The 21,874-nt window shown below is 45.3% G+C and overlaps 2 protein-coding genes across 2 annotated transcripts; both read right to left on the reverse strand.

Annotated features, from left to right (window-relative positions):
- Nucleotides 1-536: 536 nt before the first annotated feature.
- LOC117058795 (zinc finger protein 250-like) lies at nucleotides 537-21,493 on the reverse strand. The gene is made up of 7 exons (XM_033170164.1): nucleotides 21,427-21,493; nucleotides 14,710-15,848; nucleotides 10,727-10,861; nucleotides 5,637-5,718; nucleotides 5,338-5,420; nucleotides 4,012-4,138; nucleotides 537-1,983 (listed from the first exon to the last, which is right to left on the reverse strand). The coding sequence occupies exons 1-7, from the start codon at nucleotides 21,458-21,460 to the stop codon at nucleotides 821-823; spliced, it is 2,763 nt and encodes a 920-aa protein (XP_033026055.1). The 5' UTR covers nucleotides 21,461-21,493; the 3' UTR covers nucleotides 537-820.
- LOC117058271 (zinc finger and SCAN domain-containing protein 16-like) lies at nucleotides 5,818-6,356 on the reverse strand. The gene has a single exon (XM_033169328.1). The coding sequence runs from the start codon at nucleotides 6,287-6,289 to the stop codon at nucleotides 5,822-5,824; it is 468 nt and encodes a 155-aa protein (XP_033025219.1). The 5' UTR covers nucleotides 6,290-6,356; the 3' UTR covers nucleotides 5,818-5,821.
- Nucleotides 21,494-21,874: the final 381 nt, after the last annotated feature.

A 21,874-nucleotide genomic window follows, 5' to 3' on the forward strand; every position in this document is an offset into this window, starting at 1 on the left:
GGAGTATACAGCTTTAAATGCAAACACCAGAATATGGCACCCAAATTTTAAGCAGACAAACATGCACAAACCATTTCTAAGAGCCTCATGGGAGAGCCAATGTAGTATATTGCCTAGAGCAGGGGTGTCCAACAGGTCAACTGCAAGGTTTTGGTAGATTGCGGTCGATCGCTGGCCCCCTTCCGGCCCTGCCTCCCGCCCCACCCCACACTCCATTGCTGGAGACAGAAGACGGAGTTTACAAACCGAGGGTGTTTTTCCCCAGCAAACCTTCGGTGAGTTGCTGTTTCTCTTTGACCCCAAAATAATGTAAAAACGTTGCGCGCCCCCACCCCCAAAAAGCTAAGCAACTTATGCCTCCCGAACCCCCTAAAAATGGGGCTTTCCCCCTCCCTAGAAAAAGCTCAACTTTGACCTGAACCCCTAAAAAATGGGGGTAGATCACTGCAAGTTTTTAATTCTGTAAGTAGATCACAGTCTCTTGGAAGTTGGCCACCCCTGGCCTAGAGTATTCAACTACACCCTGGGAGACGTGGGTTCAAATCCCTACTTGGCCATGAAGCTCACTGAGTGATCTTGGGGAGCCTAATGTAACAGAGTTATTCTCATAATTGAAGAGGAGGTGAAGAACCATGTAACCCCACAAGAACATAATAAGAAAGGAGATTCTGACTAAACATCAAGATGCATTGCATTGGTTACACTAGATGACACTCAAGATCCCTCCCAAATCTATTAATTCCAGGATTTTCCCCACTGTGAGTTCTTTCATGGGAAGTGAGATTTCCTTTCAGCTGAAGCTCGTTCCATATTCCAAGTCCTATTCAGGTTTCTCCGCCGTATGAATTCTTTGGTGGGAAGTGAGTGTTTGCTTCAAGGTGAATCTCTTTCCGCACTCTTGGCATTGAAATGGTTTCTCCCCAGTGTGAATTCTCTTATGTCGCCATAACTCTTTTCTTGCAGCAAAGCACTTTGTGCATTCCAAGCACTGATACGGCTTCTCCCCTGTATGAATTCTTTGATGGGAAGTAAGACTGTCCTTCCTGGAAAAGCTCTTTCCACATTCCACACACTGATATGGTTTCTCTCCGCTGTGAATACTCTGATGTCGATGGAAGTATCTGCTTGTAGTGAAGAACTTCCCACATTCCAAGCACTGATATGGTTTCTCTCCGCTGTGAATCCTCTGATGTAGACGGAAGTATCTGCTTGTAGTGAAGAACTTTCCACATTCCAAGCACTGATATGGTTTCTCCCATGTATGACTTATTCGATGGGAAGTGAGATAAGAGCTGCGACTGAAGCTCTTTCCACATTCCAAGCACTGATATGGTTTCTCCCCACTGTGAATTCTTTGATGGGATGTGAGATTGGCCCTCTGACTGAAGCTCTTCCCACATTCCAAGCACTGATATGGTTTCTCCCCACTGTGAATTCTCTTATGTTGATGAAAGTCACTTCTTGTAGTAAAGCACTTCTCACAATCCAAGCACTGATATGGTTTCTCCCCTGTATGAATTCTTTGATGGGAAGTAAGACTATTCTTCCGACTGAAGCTCTTTCCACACTCCAAACATTGATATGGTTTCTCCCCTGTATGAATTCTTAGATGTGAAGTAAGAGGGCTGCTCTGACTGAAGCTCTTTCCACATTCCAAGCACTGATATGGTTTCTCCCCAGTATGAATTCTTTTATGGGCTTTGAGATGTGAGCTGTGATTGAAGCTCTTTCCACATTCCAAGCAATGAAATGGTTTCTCCCCTGTATGAATTCTTTGATGGGAAGCGAGATTGCTGCTGTCACTGAAGCGCTTTCCACATTCCAAACACTGATAGGGTTTCTTCCCAATAGGATTTATTTGATGGGAAGTGGCATAGGAGCTCTGACTTAAGTTCTCCCCACACTCCAAATATTGATATGGCTTCTCCACTGTGTGGATTTTGTTGTGTTGTCCCTTGTTCTTAATTTCTAATTCATCACCACCTGCAACAAAGAGAGGAACAGATCAGAGCCCAAGAAAGAAATGGAGTTCCCAGTTTTTGAATAATGCTCTTGAACATTTGTTATAAAGGAAGATCTGAATGGAGTTAGATGGGAAGTCTTACAGCAGAGTTCACTGACTGACGGACATTCACTGACATATTTATGGGAAATTCAGATTCAAAAAGCCTGCTCTTTTTAGGGATGAAATTTCTTTGGCTCAAACATCAAATCAACTCCATATGCAAGGTCAGAAGTCTTTTTTTATTGGATTCTCTGTCTACCAATTACCTAACGTCCAGGGGAGAATTAAACTGCTAGGTAATGACAGAATTCTAAATAGGTCTGGAAAATATATCAAACAGCTCATAACTAACTACTGGTGATTTCAAAAGATAACAATAAATATATAGTTCTGAAACTTTGCCTTTAACTTCAAAGCTACACTGTTCGTAAATCTCCTTTCTCAGTTTGTTTTTCCTATGCGCAACGGACTGAAAACCAATGGTAACATTATAAGTGCAGAGAAGTGGAGACAATCAAGGGAGGAGAACTAATAGATCATAAATAGTAAATTATAGGAAAAATAACACTGAATGCCTTTTGATTTTTGATATGGCATAACCAGCAGCTAAGAGATGAAATGTGCAGAATGGCTGGAGAGGTTTGAGAGAGAGTGCAGGTGAGAGAATGGACAGAATCTGTTGGGGGGAAACCTGAGGCAGCAGTAGATGAAGAAAAGTCCACAACTTTACAACCGTATGAAGGAATGAAAGAAAGAGAAAAAGCTGTTCCAAAGCCAGAAGAGATTTATGGATGATTGGAGGTGGCAAAGACTGAGGAGTAAGCTGAAAATAAATGCACAGGGGGGGAAAGCCTATCATCTATTGGAAATCAGTTTGGAAAAAGACTGGAGGGCATGGCGTAAAAAGAACTTGTTTACTTTTTCTTTGAACTGCAATGATCAATTGGAAATGTGGCCATATTTTATGGCACTAAGACACAATAGACATGAATTATGATATTATTATTCTCCTTCATGGATCACTGCCTTGTCGTGGCGAAGGGGCTTGAATTACTCAGAAAAGCTATGACTATGCCGTGCAGGGCCACCCAAGACAGACAGGTCATAGTGGAGAGTTTTGACTAAATGTGATCCACCTGGAGCAGGAACCGGCAAGCCACTCCAGTATTCCTGCCAAGAAAACTCCATGGAGAAAGACAACAAGCATATAAAAGTTATGACGCTGGAAGATGAGCCCCTCAGGTCGGAAGGCGTCCAACATGCTACTGGGGAAGAGCGGAGGACAAGTACAAGTAGATCCAGAGCTGATGAAGCGGCTGGGCCAAAGCCGAAAGGACACTCAGTTGCGGATATGCCTGGAAGCGAAAGGAAAGTCCAATGCTGTAAAGAAAAGTATTGCATAGGAACCTGGAATGTAAGAACCATGAACCTTGGAAAGCTGGATGTGGTAAAAAATGAGATGGCAAGAATAAACATTGACATCCTAGGCATCAGTGAACTAAAATGGACGGGAATGGGCGAATTCAGTTCGGATGACTATCATATCTACTACTGTGGGCAGGAATCCCGTAAAAGAAATGGAGTGGCCCTCATAGTCAACAAAAGAGTGGCGAAAGCTGTACTGGGATGCAATCTCAAAAATGATAGAATGATCTCGATACGAATCCAACGCAGACCTTTTAACATCAGAGTAATCCAAGTTTATGCGCCTTTGCTCTACCAAAAAATGGACAGAAACAAAAACCTGACAGAAGCCACTTCCACTTCCCTGAACACTCAGAAAACCCATCCACACCCTGATCCCTGTGCAAAAAGGCAGAAGCGGAGGAACAATATTCACAGGCAAAAGAGTCCCTAGCCCTCCATGCAAGGTGAGCTGTGGGCGTGTGAGAATCCCAGGTGCTCCAGGTGGCAACGTTGGGATCCATCAAAAGATGGGAGGTTTGTCCCAGAGAAATATCTATTGAATTCCAAAACAGATATGATGACCCAACAGGGAACTTTACCCAGAGAGATCATGGTCCTACAAGTCTCCTCCATGACTTCCTGATGCAGAGCTCTCTGGGCAGGATCCAGCAACGCCCACTCCTCAGCCGTGAAACGGACAGCGACATCTTCAAAAGAAACAGAAGCCTGAAAGAAAAATATCCTTCTGTTAGGCAGCATAAATGTGATCTCCTGCACGTTGCTCTTTTGCATCCTGCCTGGGTTGTTTTAAGCGGATTGGTCTGGTGCACATTTTGATTATTGATGATTATTTTAATGCTTTAATGGAATTCTTTCACAGTGCATTTTAATGATGATGTGAATCTTAGTGAAAACGGGTGGAACTCCACCTTGTTTTATTCAGATCATTCTCTCTGTGCAAGTGTTCCAGTTACCCAAATGGAAGATTTCCCTCTCTCCTCTCCCTGTGTGTTGTTCTGGGATGGAAAGACTCTGCAGGTGTCTTAAAGACAATTTATAATGAATAATACTAGCCATATTCAGAATTAAGGTGAAAAGGCTACTCATTATCCTCAGGCCAGAAACCTTCATTAATGGCAATTTCAGCCTTTGTTAAGGGCAGCTTTGACAGAAGCAATGAGGAGGGGGGCGATTTGTTTGGGCTCAGAAATGCCCTGGCTGCCCCACCCCTACGACTCTCTCCCCACAAGGCTCCTTCCCTTTACCTCAGACACGTCCAACTCCCAAGAGACTGTGATCTACTCCCAGCATTAAAAAAACTGGCAATGGTGTACTGCAGAGGTCCCCAAACTAAGGCCCGGGGGCCAGATGCGGCCCAATCGCCTTCTAAATCTGGCCCACAGACTGTCTGGGAATCAGTGTGTTTTTACATGAGTAAAATGTGTCCTTTTATTTAAAATGCATCTCTGGGTTATTTGTGGGGCATAGGAATTCGTTCATATTTTTTTTCAAAATATAGTCTGGCCCTCCACAAGGTCTGAGGGAAAGTGGAACGGCCCCCTGCTAAAAAGTTTTCTGACCCCTGGTCTACCCATTTCATTGGAAGGAGGAGGAGCGGTGAGGCAGGGGAGCATTGACCATAGTTGTTGGACGTTTGTTAGGGGGGATGCCACAGTTGCTGAATTTTGGGGGGGAGGTAGCGCACAGAGAATTCCAAAGCTAACATGCGCGCACAGCGCTTACACAACTAATTAATGTCTCAACTATCGTCGGCCATGGAGGAACAGAGAGAGAGGTGCAGGAGGCGGAGACAGTTTCTTCCACCACGTGATCTATAATCATCCCGCGATCAACAGCGATTGACGGCGATCTCCAGGGGATGTATCTGTCGATGGCAGTCAACCCGTTGGACATTTTTGCTTTACCTGATCCGGTTCCTCAGCCACGGCTTCCCCTCCACCAGGATGAAGAGATGGGTGAGGAGGTCTTGCCGGCATCCTTCTTTCACCTGCGAGAGACAAAGGGAAGTGGGGAGACAGGAGTGCATGGTGCTTCTCTCAGGGGTGCATTGTGATGTTTGTCCCCATTTCACATTTTAGTTATGTTAAAATATATCTCATTTCCTTTGGCCTCTTGGCCAAGTGTCTTCTTCCAAAGGATGAAAAGATTAGTTTCAGAATCAGCAGAATGGAATCAAAAGAAGGAAAACTTCCTTCCTCCTTACCCAGCGGCCTCTCTCTGGTGTCCAACAAAGTCCTCTCTGCCTCAGAGGAATCTGCACCCGTTCCTGCCAACAGATCCTTTTCCTGAAAGAAGAACAAGAGAATGTGAAGAAAGGTTTGAAAAGGAATGGCTGGGACAAAAACCTGAGGGGTATCCAATGTCATTCCAAAAAAAAGAGGATGGGATTTAGGGATCTTCTCCCTCCTGTTTGGAGCCCCTTGGGAGGATCCAGAGGAAAGTCTCTCTCACCTGCTTCCTCTCCTCTGCCTGACTCAGGAGGAATCCTTCGGCCAGGGCCACTGCCTGGGAACTGGTCTCTGCTCCACATTCCCTCACCCAGCTCTCCATCTCCGGGGGAAGGACATCCAGGAACTGCTCCAAGATCACCAGGTCCAGCATCTCAGCTTTCGTGTGTCTTTCTGGCTTCAGCCACTGGTGGCAAAGGTGGTAGAGTCGGCTGCAAACTTCTCGAGGTCCTTTGGCTTCCAGGTAGCAGAACCAGCTGGACGGCCGGCTCTGCACCTCTGAGCGAAGGGTGTCCTCCTCACCCAGGATCTTCTGCATGGAGTTTTCCCAGAATCCCCCATGACTCCCCACTGTTTCCATAGCATGGCCTCTTCCTTCTCCAGGGCCAGCTGAGTCTTGCTCATCCATCTTTAGGAAGGAATCCTAAAGGTTTTTCTTTCACCAAGTTCTGACTGTCGGATTTAGAAGTGCAGGCAAATACTGCAAAGGAAATATATTGTTGTGTTATGAAATTGGCACAAGGTCAGCAGAAGAAGAAGCTCCCCTGAGCAAGTGTGGATGAGTCTTGCTAGGAACCAGGGCTGGATTGCACCACAGGCCAAACTCTGAGCTTTCTTGTTGCTATTTGGAAACACCTGAGGAGTGGGATTGCCAAGGGAGAGGGGAATTGACAGAAAGTGAACCAAAGTTTTAAGCAGAGAAGGCAGCCGTGCTGCGCCCAAAGGATTTAACTCATAACTGAGTATTTACTCATAACACCAAACTAATCACCAAACTTAAAACCATGGAGAAACCTGGTTTGAACAAAGACATTGGATTCTTATCTCATTATACATAACAAAGCCATCTTTAGCCATCTCACCCCTTGCCTTTCCCTGCAAGACTAATAGAGTCGTCAACAGGTTTTCCACACTTATCAGCCTATCACCCATTCCCACCACCCTTCTGAGTAATACCCCTCCCCACTCCCCCACTATATTTAAGGATCTGGTGACTTCTGTTTCAGTGTATCTGAAGAAGTGTGCATGCACACGAAAGCTCATACCAGGAACAAACTCAGTTGGTCTCTAAGGTGCTACTAGAAAGAATTTTCGATTTTGTTTTTACTCATAACAGAGTAAAGGAATGATAGGGAGGAAATAGGAACTGAGTGAAGCATTGAACATCTACCTTTGATTTTTAGCAAGGGAAGTTTAAGAGAAGATGCGCATTTGCTACTTTGTTTTAACGCCCGCGACCTCTTTAGGTTTAGTGTCATTAATAAGTTCACTGTTTCCTGAAAGGACACAACTCCTGACCCTTCTTTGTTTTGCCAACTTGGTTTTATAAATAAGACCTTTCTTATTCGTTCAACGTCTCCCTGAGTCTCCAAGCATCTAAGGTTTCCCTCACACAAAAACCAAGAGATAACTTGTGGTGGTTGAAAATATATCTATAGGAGTCATGCAGAGTTGGAGGGTTTGCCTCAATTGGTGGAAGAGTCATGACAGGAAATATAACCCACGAGGAGAAGACATGATATTTTGTGAGAGAAAGGTTTCTGCGGGGAGAAGGACTCCTGAAGGGAGAGGAGAGAGTCAGGCAGAAGCAGAAACGGAGGGAAAAACCTCTGAGGGAATTTCAGTCAGGAGACAAAATGGAGGTAAAAAAAACCTGACAGAGAAGCTCAGGCTTTGAAGAAAACAGATTCAGTTGGCGAGGGGGAAAGGGGGACAAGGAAAAAGAGGCTCCGCTGTCAATAAAAGGACAAATATTGTGAGCTAAAATTCAGGCAGAAGATGCAGAAAGTTAGATCTAGAAAAGAGGCCCAAAAAGAAATGTCCCTCAAGTGAAGGAGATGCAGCTGAGGGCAGAGAAGGGGGAAATAAATAAAATAAATTCCCTCACGGAAGAGGGGGGAATTAATCCCAAATGCCCGGGGGGGGGGGGAGAAGAAGAAGCCTTTCTGTTTGGTCTTGAAAGGACTTGGTTTAGTGTCATTAATAAGTTATTAATGATATATTATGCGGATTAGTCCTCTAGTGCCTTTATTTGTTTTCATTCATAGCTGCAGGGACAACTTACAAAAACATTAATAAAAATATATAGGAGGCTCAATTCAGCACTTGGCAGATTTCATGCATCAGAGGATTCATTTAATCAAATTAATTTAATTTGTATACCATCCTATACCCACAGGTCTCAGGGTGCTCACAACATAAAATCACAATGTTAAAAATAAATCATAAATAATAAAAACAACAAAAACCAATAACACCCCCCATAGGAGTCTGGGCAGAGAAAGATGTGCAAATACTTCTAGGTAATGAGTTACAGGTAGGTAGCCGTGTTGGTCTGCCATAGTCGAAACAAAAAATGAAAATTTAAAAAAAATCTAGGTAATGACTTAGCCCAGCAGTGGCTGGGAAAACCTACTCAGATGGGCGAGGTAAAATTATTATTATTATTATTATTATTATTATTATTATTATTATTATTAAATGTAGTAACCAGGAGTAGGCCTAAAATTTCCAAGCAACAGGCATAAATAGCTGAGCCGCAGGCACCTCAGCCGAGCACAGAGAAAATAATGCAGAGGGGGAGGGGTGGGGGAAGTCCAGGGGTTGAGAACCTCCAAAATATACTGTTTTGTTAAATTGGTATGAATGCAAAATGTAAACAAAAAATCTTTAAAATGAAATATTAAAAAAGAAAAGAAAATGATGCAATTATTATTATTATTATTATTATTATTATTATTATTATTGAAGAATTATCATCATCATCATTTCCATGCTGCAAAGTACTTAGCAGAGCAAAGGCAGGATTGCTTTTAATTACGTGTGGTAGACAAAAATATTGTTGAAAGTCCAGATCTTTCAAAAGAAGATTGACTGCATACCCTCCAACATTTCTCTAATGAAAATAGGACCGTCCTAGTCCATTGTTGTTGTTGTTGTTGTTGTTGTTGTTGTTGTTCTATTTATACCCCACCCATGTGACTGGGTTCCCCGCAGGCACTCTGGGAGCCTTTTTCCAACATATAAATAAACATAAACAAACATTTAAAAACTTCCCTACAGTGGGCTGTCCTCAAATGGCTCTGGGGTCAGAGAACTGTAGATCTGGAAAGGGCTCCTGAGGGTCATCCAGCCCAACCCCCTTAAATGCAACTCAAGCAACCCTGAGAGAGTCTTTCCAAGGGATCCCACTCCTCTTTCCAGCAGGGCTTCTCCTGCCTCAGTTTCCTGGGATGGGGAGGTCTCCAGGGCTTCTCAGCAGGGCTTTCTGTTAGTCTCAAGAGACCGTCTGGACCCCTGAGTGGCTGCATGTCTGAATGGGTGCACACGCGTCAGCCAAGAGTGTGGATAACACCTGTGTCTGAGTCTTGGGTTGGGGCTGGGGATAAAGGTTAGCTTCTTAACTTTACGTCAGCATGAGGAGAGGAGCCCTGCAGGATCAGGCCATTGGGCCCCTCTGGATTCCCCCCTCCTGTTCCCATATTGGCCTCAATGGGAAGCCCCCCAGCAGGACTGGGGCACAAGAGCCCCTCTCTCTCCCTGCGCTTCCTTCCCAGCAACTGGGATTCAGAAGCATCTCTGGGGAGACAAGAGGATGAAGCCCAGCAGAGCCTCTCCTCCTCCCTGCACTGGTCCCAGCCTTGCCTCCTGGGGCAGGGAGTTCCATAGGCTTGACTCTGCATCGCACCAAGAAGCGCTTTCTCTTCTCTGCCCTCCATCTTCCAACAGACTTTCTTTATTGCATAGGTCAGGTTTCCCTTTTTATTTTTTGCGTATATTTTAAGTCCGAATGTTTCTGTTCGGCTACAACCCCTGCTGAGGATAAATGCTTTGAACTGGGTTCCTTTGCAGGCCCTCCTTCCCTCCGCAGGAACCCAAAGGAGGGCGAGAGTTGCAGACCTGTGACCCCTCCCGGGCTTTGCAGAGAGGAGAGGGGCAGGATCCTCCCTGCTCCCCGGACTTGGGGATCCCCCCCCCCCGCTGCATGAACTGAGCAGCCCTCCCCCCTCCTCCCCGTTGCACCCTTTGCAATAAGAGAGAAGAGACTGACCAGAGCCCAGAAGGGGCAGAGCAGAGAGACAACTGCCCCCCTCCTCTTGCAGAAGGAGACCCCCAGGCTGCTCTTGCAGAGGAGAGAAGGAAGGGGGCAGGACCCTCTGCTCCCTGGCATGGAGGTCCCCACCCCCACCCCATGCATGAGCTGAGCAGGCCCTCCCATGCACCCCGCCCTGCAGCCCTGGGACCCCCCCCCCCTTCTCCCCAATGTCCCCCATGCAAGAAGAGCGGAGACCCACCGGATTCCCAAGAGAGCCCCGGTGCAGCACGTGCAGAGGAGAGGGACAAACGCCCCCTCTTCCTTTTGCAAGAAGGCACTTGGCAGGAAAAGGCTTCGGCTCACCCCCCCCACCCCCACCCCGCCTGTATCTCCTCTCTCCTCTCTAGGAATCCAGCTTAGTTCCTTTTAACCCTTTGCAAGCCAGCGCAGCCCCGTTATGCGACAGGGAGAAATGCTTCTCTCGGTGCGCTTTCTCCAGGCCGGGCAGAATTCTGTCAAATTGCATCAAGCTGCCTCTCACTCGGCTTTCCTCTAAACTAGACATCCCCAAACGCAACATAGGAAAGCCGGGGCACCCCCGGGTCTTTTCGGTGGCCCTTTGCTGAAACGTATTTCCAACTCTACAAATATCCTTTTTGAGGAGAGGCGACCAGAACTGGAGATTGTGCCCCAAATGCAGTCACACCACAGATTTCTATGATGGCATCGTGGTATTTGCAGCTTTATTTTCAACTCCTTTCCTAAGGATCCCTGGTGTGAAGTTTGTCTTTGTTCACAGCCACCACACACTGGGTCTACGTCTTCATGGAGCTGCCTGCTATGACCCCCAAGGTCTGGCTCCTGGTCCATCTCTTCCATTCCAGATTCCAGGAGCGTGTATGTGAAGTTAAGAGTCTTGCTTTGGCATAATGGGTCCTTGTCATCCTAGAAAAAGTGACAAGTGGGGTGCCGCAGGGTTCTATCCTGGGCCCGTTGTTGTTCAAAGTCTTTATAAATGACGTGGATGAAGGCATTTAGGGGATGCTCAACAAATTTGCAGATGACATCAAACTGGGAGGGACAGCTCATGCCATAGAAAACAGAATCAGAATTCAAAACGATCATAGCAGACTGGAGAACTGGAGGCAAACTAACAAAATGAATCTCAATGGGGACAAATGTAAGGTTCTGCACTTAAGCAGGAAGAACCTTTGGCACAAAAATCGGGTGGAGGACATCTGGCTTTACATGTGAAAAGGATTTACAGGTCTTAGTGAACCAATAGCTGAACTTGAGTCAGCAAGGGAAGTCATAGTACCACTCTATTCTGCCTTGGTCAGACCACACCTGGAATACGGAGCACCACAATTTAAGAAGGACGTTGACAAGCTGGAACATGTGCAGAGGAGGGCAACCAAGATGATCAAGGGTCTGGAAATGAAGGCTTCTGGAAAAGAGGAGACTGAGAGGAGCCATCTTCAAATATCTCAAGGGATGTCCAGGGGGAAGAGTCACCCTCAGGAGGTTGTGGACACTCTTTCACTGGAGGTTTTTAAACAAAGGTTGGATGGCCATCTGTCAGGGATTCTTTAGTTGAGATTCCTGCATTGCAGGGGGGTTGGACTAGATGGCCCCTTAGGTCCCTCCCAACTCTACAATTCTGATTCACTCTTAGATCCAGAGTGAATGCAACCGCCAAGATCTTGGTTATCGTCAATCACCACATTATTTCCAAAAGCAACTTGCTGACAGAAAGGCATTCAGTTTGCCGTGTTTCTCCCCTGTAACTCCCAATTAAGAGAGAACCATTCCCTGTATGTCCCACAACTGAATTGCAACATTCTCAGTGTCTACCTTGGATAGGAAAGGTTTCCTTATACAATTCTGAATGGGAAAATGGCAAGCGACCAAAGATGGCCAGGTGTATGCAGAAGCACATTTGATTAACAGTCTACGAGGCAAATCTTCCAGGACCCCAGGCTGCGAATGTGGCACACACGAGCGCACAAACCCTTGGACATCTTGGCTGCCCTGCTCTGCAAACGTTCCAGCTTGTCAAGGATGAAGCAGATCCAGAACTTCTGGAACAGAAGGTTTGGCCACAGAGACATCAAAGTCACTGTGGAATTGCAATGCAAGCAGCTTGCTACAGGGACGAAGGCAATCCAAAAGGTACCAGCCACAACGAAGTGTGTCAGTTGCATCACTGAAAAGAGTGTTAAAGCTGCTTTTCCATCATGTATAACAGAAAAGCACCAGAATGTAGCATACGCAAGTGTGTGTGGCACACTTAATGTTCCTGCCTTAGGGTCTAATTTTTCTGGATGTTGTTCTCAAGGTACTTCTAAAAGAGAAAAGTGAAGCAGTGGAGATGTTCAGAAAATACCTTGCCACAGTGAGCAGCAAGTTTCAGAGGAAACCCACATCTCTGGTCAGCGACAGCGGAGATGAGTTTGCCTCGAGCCACATGAGAAGAGGAAGGGAAGGTGTGTGAGCCACACCATGCAACAAAACTCATTCATGGAGGGAAAGCTGAGATCTGTTGTGGAGCTGACTAGGTGCATGCTGAGGGACGCTGGACTCTTGAGGCTGGCCCAGCAGTACATCTAACGGTGTTTGTCTTATCCATTCTCTCTAGACACACACCTGCAACATTCAAACATATTACTTAACGCAGTGGTTTTCAACCAGTGTGCCGTGGCACCTTGGGGTGCCTTGAGTGATGCTCAGGGGTGCCCCTGGCCTTTTTTCCTTCCCTCCCTCCTCTGATGCCCTCTCATGTCTCTGCCTCTCAAAGGCTGGCACGGCTGTTTGTTGCAGCAGCCCTGGCTATAAGCTCCCCTGGCGAATGGTGCCTCTGGGGCTGGCCAGGGGGTGCTGGTTACCAGGAGTTGAAGCAGGTTCGGAGGAAGCAAGCAAGCAAGGGGGCGAGGGAGCCCAGCCAGCCAGTCTGCCAGCCCTTGCTGGTGGGAATGGATAGAAAAGTCCCAGGCCCCCGTGGGGCAGTGTGAGGAGGCACCCCTTTGGGGGGGTGAGGGGGGCAGCTCAGAGACCAGGGCAGCAGCAACGGCTGCCCAGAAAACCCCCAAGGAGAGGGGAGAGGAGAGGAGTCTGAGGGAGCACTCCACCAGGGAGGGTGTTCGAAAAAGGGTGAGAGGCTGCCAGCTCTGCAGGCAAGGGGGGACCTAACTGGGCTCCTGAGCCCCACAGCGGTGCTACAGAAAGAATGTAGTTGGTCAAGGGAGCCGTGGACTCAAAAAGGCTGGACGCCTCTGGGTTAGCGTAATCTCTCCACTGAGAATATTGAGCGGTTGGTGTAACAAGGTCTTGATTTTGGTCATTAACAAAGTTAAAGAAAGAGGCCCATGCGTCTTGGAAGGTGTCTATTCGTTATGCCTTTAATTGCCCTCCTGCGTCTGGTGAGACGCTCAGACATTGCTGTATAGCCGGGTTTGCTTTCATGCTGCCACCGCCTGGCAGGGCCCAACCCCCCCTGCGCCACCTCCCCACTGCATTCAAGGGGCACAGCTGTGAGCTGGGTCTTGACTGGGTCCTCCACCAAAGACCCCCTTTATTCCTGGTGACACCCCAGAGAACTCTCCCCTGAACACTCCACCCCTAAAGTAGTGAAGAATGAAGTGTGTGTTGGAACACAACTGATTTAAAAATTAGGTTTTCAAGATAACTTTGTATACATAAGTGCATGGTTTCGAATGTTTCATAGGGAGTTGTACCTGTGTGGCTATTTTGCTGCCTTTTTTTTTTAGCTCTTGCGATTTATGTGGAAATTGTTCAGTTTGGTTCTGTATTTTTTAATGTTTTATTTATTGCTTGTATTTAATTCATTAAATTTGAATACTGCCTTCAACCAGAAACCTCAGGGGGGTTCACAGCATAAAACGAAACAAACCAATAACCCCCCCTCCCACAAACACATTTAAGACAATATGCAAAGTTTAATAAGCCACAGACCTGATTGTATGTTTTAGTTATTCAAAATCCTTTTCAAACTCTCAGCCAATCACCTCTCACCCCCAACATCCCAAACTCACACTTTACCCCTCACTAGTTAACATTACCTTAAATCTACTATTATACTGCGCTTATTATATTAATTGCTTTGTTACACGTATATACAAACACCAGAACACTACAACTGAACTTTAAGCAGACACACATGCATGCACAATTTCTAAGAGTCTCATTAGAGAGTCAGTGTAGTATACTGGAAGGAGGGCTGGACTATGACCTGGGAGACCTGGGTTCAAATTCCCACACTGGGCGACCTTGGGGGCCAGATATTGTTTCACAGCCTAACCTGAATCTTAAATCACAAGGGAAGCGGCACGAACACTTACCTTAAGCGGGAAGTTGCTAGTTTTATTGAATTAGAATAGTTGATTAAGAAACGTAACTTTCTATTGGAAAATGTAACTTTATATATGGAAAATAAATATTATCACAAAAAGGGAGGTCTTGAATACTGAGACATGAGGAATGCTTGAGGGAGCTGGGGATGTTTATCACAGAGAAGAGCATGTGGAGATATGATAGGCACCTTCAAATATCTAAAGGGATGTCACATGGAAGATACGATTTCTCCTGCTCCGCAGGATAGAACTCCAACCAATGGCTCCAAGTTACAAGAAAGGAGGTTGTGACTAAACATGAGGCAGTAACTTCTGAAGGTAAGATCTATCTGACTGAGGAACAGATTCCATCAGAAGGTGGTGGACTCTACTTCATTGAAAGTTTTAAGGCAGAGGTTGGATGGTCATCTGTCATGGATGCTTTAGTTGAGAATCCTGCTTTGCAGAGGGTTCAGCTAGATAACCATCAGAATCCCTTCCAACTCTATGATTCCATGATCCTATGATTCTCCCCGCTGTGACTTCTTTGATGGGGCTTGATCCTTCAAAGGTATTTCCACATTCCAAGGAGTTATAGTTCCTCCCTTGTATGAATTCTTTGTGGGAAGTGAGAGAGATGCTGTGACTGAAGCTCTTCCCATATTCCAAGCACTGATAGGGCTTCTCACCTGTATGAGTTCTCCAATGTGAAGTGAGGTGGGCCTTCTGACTGAAATTCTTCCCGCATTGTGAACACTGATACGGTTTCTCCCCCGTATGGATTCTTTGATGGGAAGTGAGAAAAGTACTCTTACGGAAGCTCTTCCCACATTCCAGGCACTGATATGGTTTCTCCCCTGTATGGATTCTTTGATGGGAAATTAGGTTAGTTTTCTCATTGAACCTATTCCCACATTCCAAACAATGATATGGTTTCTCCCCCGTATGGATTCTTTGATGGTTAGTGAGAACGGAACTCTTACGGAAGCTCTTCCCACATTCCGTACACTGATATGGTTTCTCCCCTGTATGGATTCTTTCATGGATAGTGAGGTGGGCCCTTTGACTGAAGCCCCTTCCACATTCCAAACACTGATACGGTTTCTCCCCTGTATGGATTCTTCGATGGGAACTGAGGTGGGCCCTTTGACTGAACCTCTTCCCACATTCTAGGCACTCATATGGTTTCTCCCCTGTATGAATTTTTTGATGGGAAGTGAGATGGGCTCTCTGGTTGAACCTCTTCCCACACTCCAAACACGGATATGGTTTCTCCCCTCTGTGAATTCTTTGATGGGAAGTCAAACTTATCTTCCAGACAAAGCCCTTCCCACATTCCAAGCACAGATATGGTTTCGCCCCACTGTGAATTCTCTGATGTCGACAGACGCTTGTGCTTATATGAAAGCCCTTAACATACTCCAAGCACTGATAAGGTTCCTTCCCAATGGGATTTCCTTCATGGGAAACTGAATGGGAGCTCTGACTGAAGTTCTCTCCAGACTCCAAATACTGATGTGGCTTCTCCACTGTGTGGATTTTATCATGGTTTCCCTCGTTCTTAATTTCCAGTCCATCACCACCTGCAATGAAGAGAGAAATGGATTAGAGCCTCAGGAAGAAATGGAGCCCCCCATTATTGAACAATGCTCATTAACGCTTGTGAGAGAGGAAGAACTGAGGGGAGTCAACACCCCATCACCTGGTGTTGACTTCCAGCTTGGTCTTTTATTGCGGTTTCTATAACTGTGTTTCTCTGTATACCTGAGTTTGTTATTTCTCCTTGTTGGTTTAACTTGGGCCCACACATACATTTATAGTGGTGCCCCGCTAGATGAATGCCTCGCTAGACGAAAAACTCGCTAGACGAACAGCATTCGCTAGTGGAAAGCTGCCCCGCAAGACGAAAAAGTCAATGGGGCTGCCTCGCAAGACGAAATTTTTTTTCCAGCGCGAAAACCTCCGCGCTGCGTTGCTGCTTCGCTAGACGAAAAATTCGCTCTACGAAGACACTCGTAGAACGAATTATTTTCATCTAGCGGGGCACCACTGTATTAGAAGGCTGGCCCTTTCCACTGAACTCCCTATATAATCTTTGAATGCTTTCCAATCTTTCTCTGTTTTCTGTTTTGTTGCTCCCCTGCCAGTCTTCCACATTTCGTACTGTTATACTCTTCCAATTTTTTGCAGTTAGGAGCCTTGCCGCCGTGGTAGAATACATTAACACACATCTGTCTTTTTCCTTAACTTCATCGCCTAGCATTCCTAACAAAAAGATTTCAGGGTCTTTCTTAAAGGAATATTTGACTATCTTTTTTATTTCGTTATATATTTTCTCCCCCCCTTCATGGATCACTGCCTTGTCGTGGCGAAGGGGCTTGAATTACTCAGGGAAGCTATGAGCTATGCCGTGCAGGGCCACCCAAGATGGACAGGTCATAGTGGAGAGTTTGGACCAAACGTGATCCACCTGGAGGAGGAACTGGCAACCCACTCCAGTATCCCTGCCAAGAAAACTCCATGGACAAAGACAACAGGCATATAAAAGATATGACGCTGGAAGATGAGCCCCTCAGGTCGGAAGGTGTCCAACATGCTACTGGGGAAGAGCGGAGGACAAGTACAAGTAGATTCAGAGCTGATGAAGCGTCTGGGCCAAAGCCGAAAGGATGCTCAGTTGCGGATATGCCTGGAAGCGAAAGGAAAGTCCAATGCTGTAAAGAAAAGTATTGCATAGGAACCTGGAATGTAAGAACCATGAACCTTGGTAAGCTGGATGTGGTCAAAAATGAGATGGCAAGAATAAACATTGACATCCTAGGCATCAGTGAACTAAAATGGACGGGAATGGGCGAATTCAGTTCAGATGACTATCATATCTACTACTGCGGGCAGGAATCCCGTAAAAGAAATGGAGTGGCCCTCATAGTCAACAAAAGAGTGGCGAAAGCTGTACTGGGATGCAATTTCAAAAATGATAGATTGATCTCGATACGAATCCAAGGCAGTCCTTTTAACATCACAGTAATCCAAGTTTATGCACCAACTACCAGTGCTGAAGAAACTGAAATTGACCAATTCTATGAAGACTTACAACACCTTATAGAAATGACACCAAAGAAGGATGTTCTTCTCATTATAGGGGATTGGAATGCTAAAGTAGGGAGTCAAGAGATAAAAGGAACAACTGGCAAGTTTGGCCTTGGAGTTCAAAATGAAGCAGGGCAAAGGCTTATAGAGTTCTGTCAGGAGAACAAGCTGGTCATCACAAACACTCTTTTCCAGCAACACAAGAGACGACTCTACACATGGACATCACCAGATGGGCGACATCGAAATCAGATTGATTATATTCTCTGCAGCCAAAGATGGAGAAGCTCTATACACTCAGCAAAAACAAGACCTGGAGCTGACTGTGGCTCTGATCATCAGCTTCTTATAGCAAAATTCCAGCTTAAACTGAAGAAAGTAGGAAAAACCACTGGGCCAGTAAGATACAATCTAAATCAAATTCCTTATGAATACACAGTTGAAGTGAAAAACAGGTTTAAGGACTTAGATTTGGTGGATAGAGTGCCTGAAGAACTGTGGATGGAGGCTCGTAACATTATACAGGAGGCAGCAACGAAAACCATCCCAATGAAAAAGAAATGCAAGAAAGCAAAGTGGCTGTCCAATGAGGCCTTAAAAATAGCGGGGGAGAGAAGGCAAGCAAAATGCGAGGGAGATAGTGAAAGATACAGGAAATTGAATGCAGATTTCCAAAGAATAGCAAGGAGAGACAAGAGGGCCTTTCTAAACGAGCAATGCAAAGAAATAGAGGAAAATAACAGAATGGGAAAAACCAGAGATCTGTTCAAGAAAATTGGAGATATGAAAGGAACATTTCGTACAAAGATTACCACAATTAAGGACAAAAGTGGAAAGGACCTAACAGAAGCAGAAGACATCAAGAAGAGGTGGCAAGAATACACAGAGGAACTATACCAGAAAGATATAGAGGTCTCATACACCCCAGGTAGTGTGGTTGCTGACCTTGAGCCAGACATCCTGGAGAGTGAAGTCAAATGGGCCTTAGAAAGCCTTGCTAACAACAAGGCCAGTGGAAGTGATGATATTCCAGCTGAACTATTTAAAATCCTAAAAGATGATGCTGTTAAGGTGCTACACTCAATATGCCAACAAGTTTGGAAAACTCAGCAGTGGCCAGAGGATTGGAGAAGATCAGTTTACATCCCAATCCCAAAGAAGGGCAGTGCCAAAGAATGCTCTAACTACCGCACAATTGCACTCATTTCACACGCTAGCAAGGTTATGCTTAAAATTCTACAAGGCAGGCTTAAGCAGTACGTGGACCGAGAACTCCCAGAAGTGCAAGCTGGATTTCGAAGGGGCAGAGGAACCAGAGACCAAATTGCAAACATGCGCTGGATTATGGAGAAAGCTAGAGAGTTCCAGAAAAACATCTACTTCTGCTTCATTGACTACACAAAAGCATTTGACTGTGTCGACCACAGCAAACTATGGAAAGTTCTTAAAGAAATGGGAGTGCCTGATCACCTCATCCGTCTCCTGAGAAATCTGTATGTGGGACAAGAAGCTACAGTTAGAACTGGATATGGAATAACTGATTGGTTCAAAATTGGGAAAGGAGTACGACAAGGCTGTATATTGTCTCCCTGCTTATTTAACTTATATGCAGAATTCATCATGCGAAAGGCTGGGCTGGATGAATCCCAAACCGGAATTAAGATTGCCGGAAAAAATATCAACAACCTCAGATATGCTGATGATACAACCTTGATGGCAGAAAGTGAGGAGGAATTAAAGAACCTTTTAATGAGGGTGAAAGAGGAAAGCGCAAAATATGGTCTGAAGCTCAACATCAAAAAACTAAGATCATGGCCACTGGTCCCATCACCTCCTGGCAAATAGAAGGGGAAGAAATGGAGGCAGTGAGAGATTTCACTTTCTTGGGTTCCATGATCACTGCAGATGGTGACAGCAGTCACGAAATTAGAAGACGCCTGCTTCTTGGGAGAAAAGCAATGACAAACCTAGACAGCATCTTAAAAAGCAAAGACATCACCTTGCCGACAAAGGTCCGTATAGTTAAAGCTATGGTTTTCCCAGTAGTAATGTACGGAAGTGAGAGCTGGACCATCAAGAAGGCTGATCGCCGAAGAATTGATGCTTTTGAATTATGGTGCTGGAGGAGACTCTTGAGAGTCCCATGGACTGCAAGAAGATCAAACCTATCCATTCTCAAGGAAATCGGCCCTGAGTGCTCACTAGAAGGACAGATCCTGAAGTTGAGGCTCCAGTACTTTGGCCACCTCATGAGAAGAGAAGACTCCTTGGAAAAGACCCTGATGTTGGGAAAGATGGAGGGCACAAGGAGAAGGGGACGACAAAGGATGAGATGGTTGGACAGTATTCTCGAAGCTACTAACATGAGTTTGGCCAAACTGCGGGAGGCAGTGAAGGATAGGCGTGCCTGGCGTGCTCTGGTCCATGGGGTCACGAAGAGTCGGACACGACTGAACGACTGAACAACAACAACAATATTTTCTCCCAAAATTTCTTTATTTCATTGCAGTTCCACCAAATATGCATAAATGTACCCAATTCTTTGTTATATCTCCAACATATATTGTTACTGACCTTACACATTTTTGACAATAAGATACCATCTGTATTGCATTTTGTATATATTTTCTATTAGAACGTAATTTCGGGAAAACTTCATGTCTTTTATCCACAATCTTTCCCATTTCTCTAACATGATTGTCTGCCTTTGTTGACTGGCATTCAGGGACATATTTAGGGAAACATGAGATTTGACAAGACTGGCTCTTTTCTAGATTTTGTTTGACTCAATCATGGAATCTGGGCCAATTCTAATGCCTGCCATCTCTTTGTACAACAAAAAGCAGACCAGAGCAGAAAAAGAAAAAAGAAAAAACTGTCAGAATCTGTTGTCCAATGCCTTTATAAACAACATGGATGGAGGAATTGAGGGGATGCTCATCAAATTTGCAGATGACACCAAACTGGGAAGGGTAGTTAATGTCACAGAAGACAGAACCAGAATTCAAAATGACCTTAACAGATTGGAGAACTAGGCCCCAACTAACAAAATGAATTTCAATAGGGACAAATTTCAGGAAGAACAAGATGCACAAATATAAGATAGGGGACACCTGGCTTTACGGTAGTACATGTGAAAAGTATCTAGAGGTCTTAGCTGACTACAAGCTTAATATGAGTCAACAGTGTGATGCAGCAGCAAAAGGGGGAAATGATCTTCTAGGCAACATCAACAGAAGTCTAGTGTCCAGATCAAGGGTAGTCATAGTACCACTCTATTCTGGTTTGGTCAGACCACATCTGCAATAGTATTTCTAGTTCTGGGCAACACAATTTTAGAAGGATGTTGACAAGCTGAAATGTGTGCAGAGGAGGGCAACCAAGATGATCAAGGGTCTGGAAACCAAGCCTTCTGAGGAATGGTTGAAGGAGCTGGCTGTGTTTAACCTGGAAAAGAGGAGACTGAGAGGAGAGAGGAGAGCCAGATATTTCAAGGGCTGCCACATGGAAGAGGGAGCAAGCTTGCTTTCTCTTGCTCTGGCTAGCAGGAGCCAAACCAATGGCTTCAGGTTACAAGAAATGAGATTCTAACTAAATATCAGAAATAACTTTCTGAGGGTAAGAGCTGTTGAACAGTGGAACCGTCTCCATCGGAATGTTGTGGACTTTCCTTCCTTTGAGGTTTTTAAGAAGAGGTTGAAAGACCATACATCATGGATGCTTCAGATGAGATTCCTGCAGTGCAGAGGGTTGAGCTAGATGACCCTTGGGGTCAGTTCCAACTATATAATCCTATGATTCTATGATTCCCTAACCACTCTGAAGTCTATATTTAAAAAGTCCATGGTAGTTCAAACCAGCCAGATCATGGTTTGAAAAGGCATCAGTGGAGAAATATTATTCACAGACAAAAGAGTCCATAGCCCTCCATTCAAGGTGAGCTGTGGGGGTGTGAGAATCCCAGGTGCTCTAGGTGGTGCTGTTGAGCTCAATCAAAATCTGGGAGGCTTGGCACATAGATATATTTATGGAATTTCCAAATAAGCATTATGATTCAAGAGGGAACCTCACCTAGAGAAGCCAAGATCCTACGATTCTCCTCCATGACTTCCTGATGCAGAGCTCCCTGGGCAGGATCCAGCAACGCCCACTCCTCAGCCGTGAAACAGACAGCGACATCTTCAAAACACACTGGACCCTGAAAGAAGAAAAAGGACGTCCCCTTAGAAAGCACAAATATTATCTACTACACATTGTTCTGTTGTGTTCTGCCAGTTTCTTGTTGTGATGTTTTAATGGCTTTGTTTAACTGCGCATTTTAACTATGGGTGCTTATTTTAATGTCTAAGTGGAATTTTTAAATTTTTTGCATTCCAATGCCCCCCTCAGCCTCCCCCCCCCCACGGCTCCTTCGCCCTACCTGATCTGGTTCCTCAGTCACAGCTTCCCCTCCACCAGGATGAAGAGATGGATAAGGAGGTCTTGCCAGCATCCTTCTTTCACCTGTGAGAGACAAAGG

This window comes from Lacerta agilis, chromosome 14 (genome assembly GCF_009819535.1).
Source record: "Lacerta agilis isolate rLacAgi1 chromosome 14, rLacAgi1.pri, whole genome shotgun sequence".
In the NCBI taxonomy this organism is placed as follows: domain Eukaryota; kingdom Metazoa; phylum Chordata; class Lepidosauria; order Squamata; family Lacertidae; genus Lacerta; species Lacerta agilis.

What these genes read in the sequence shown, in the direction of transcription:
- LOC117058271 (XM_033169328.1), bottom strand. Translation starts at nt 6,289, where the DNA reads ATGGATGAGCAAGACTCAGCTGGCCCTGGAGAAGGAAGAGGCCATGCT.
- LOC117058795 (XM_033170164.1), bottom strand. Translation starts at nt 21,460, where the DNA reads ATGGAGGAGAATCGTAGGATCTTGGCTTCTCTAG. An exon ending in CAAAGCAGGATTCTCAACTA is followed by an intron (nt 10,862 to 14,709) that starts AAGCATCCATGA and finishes CACTTTTTCTAG; the next exon opens with GATGACAAGGACCCATTATG. An exon ending in TGGCTGAGGAACCGGATCAG is followed by an intron (nt 4,139 to 5,337) that starts GTAAAGCAAAAA and finishes TTTTTCTTTCAG; the next exon opens with GCTTCTGTTTCTTTTGAAGA.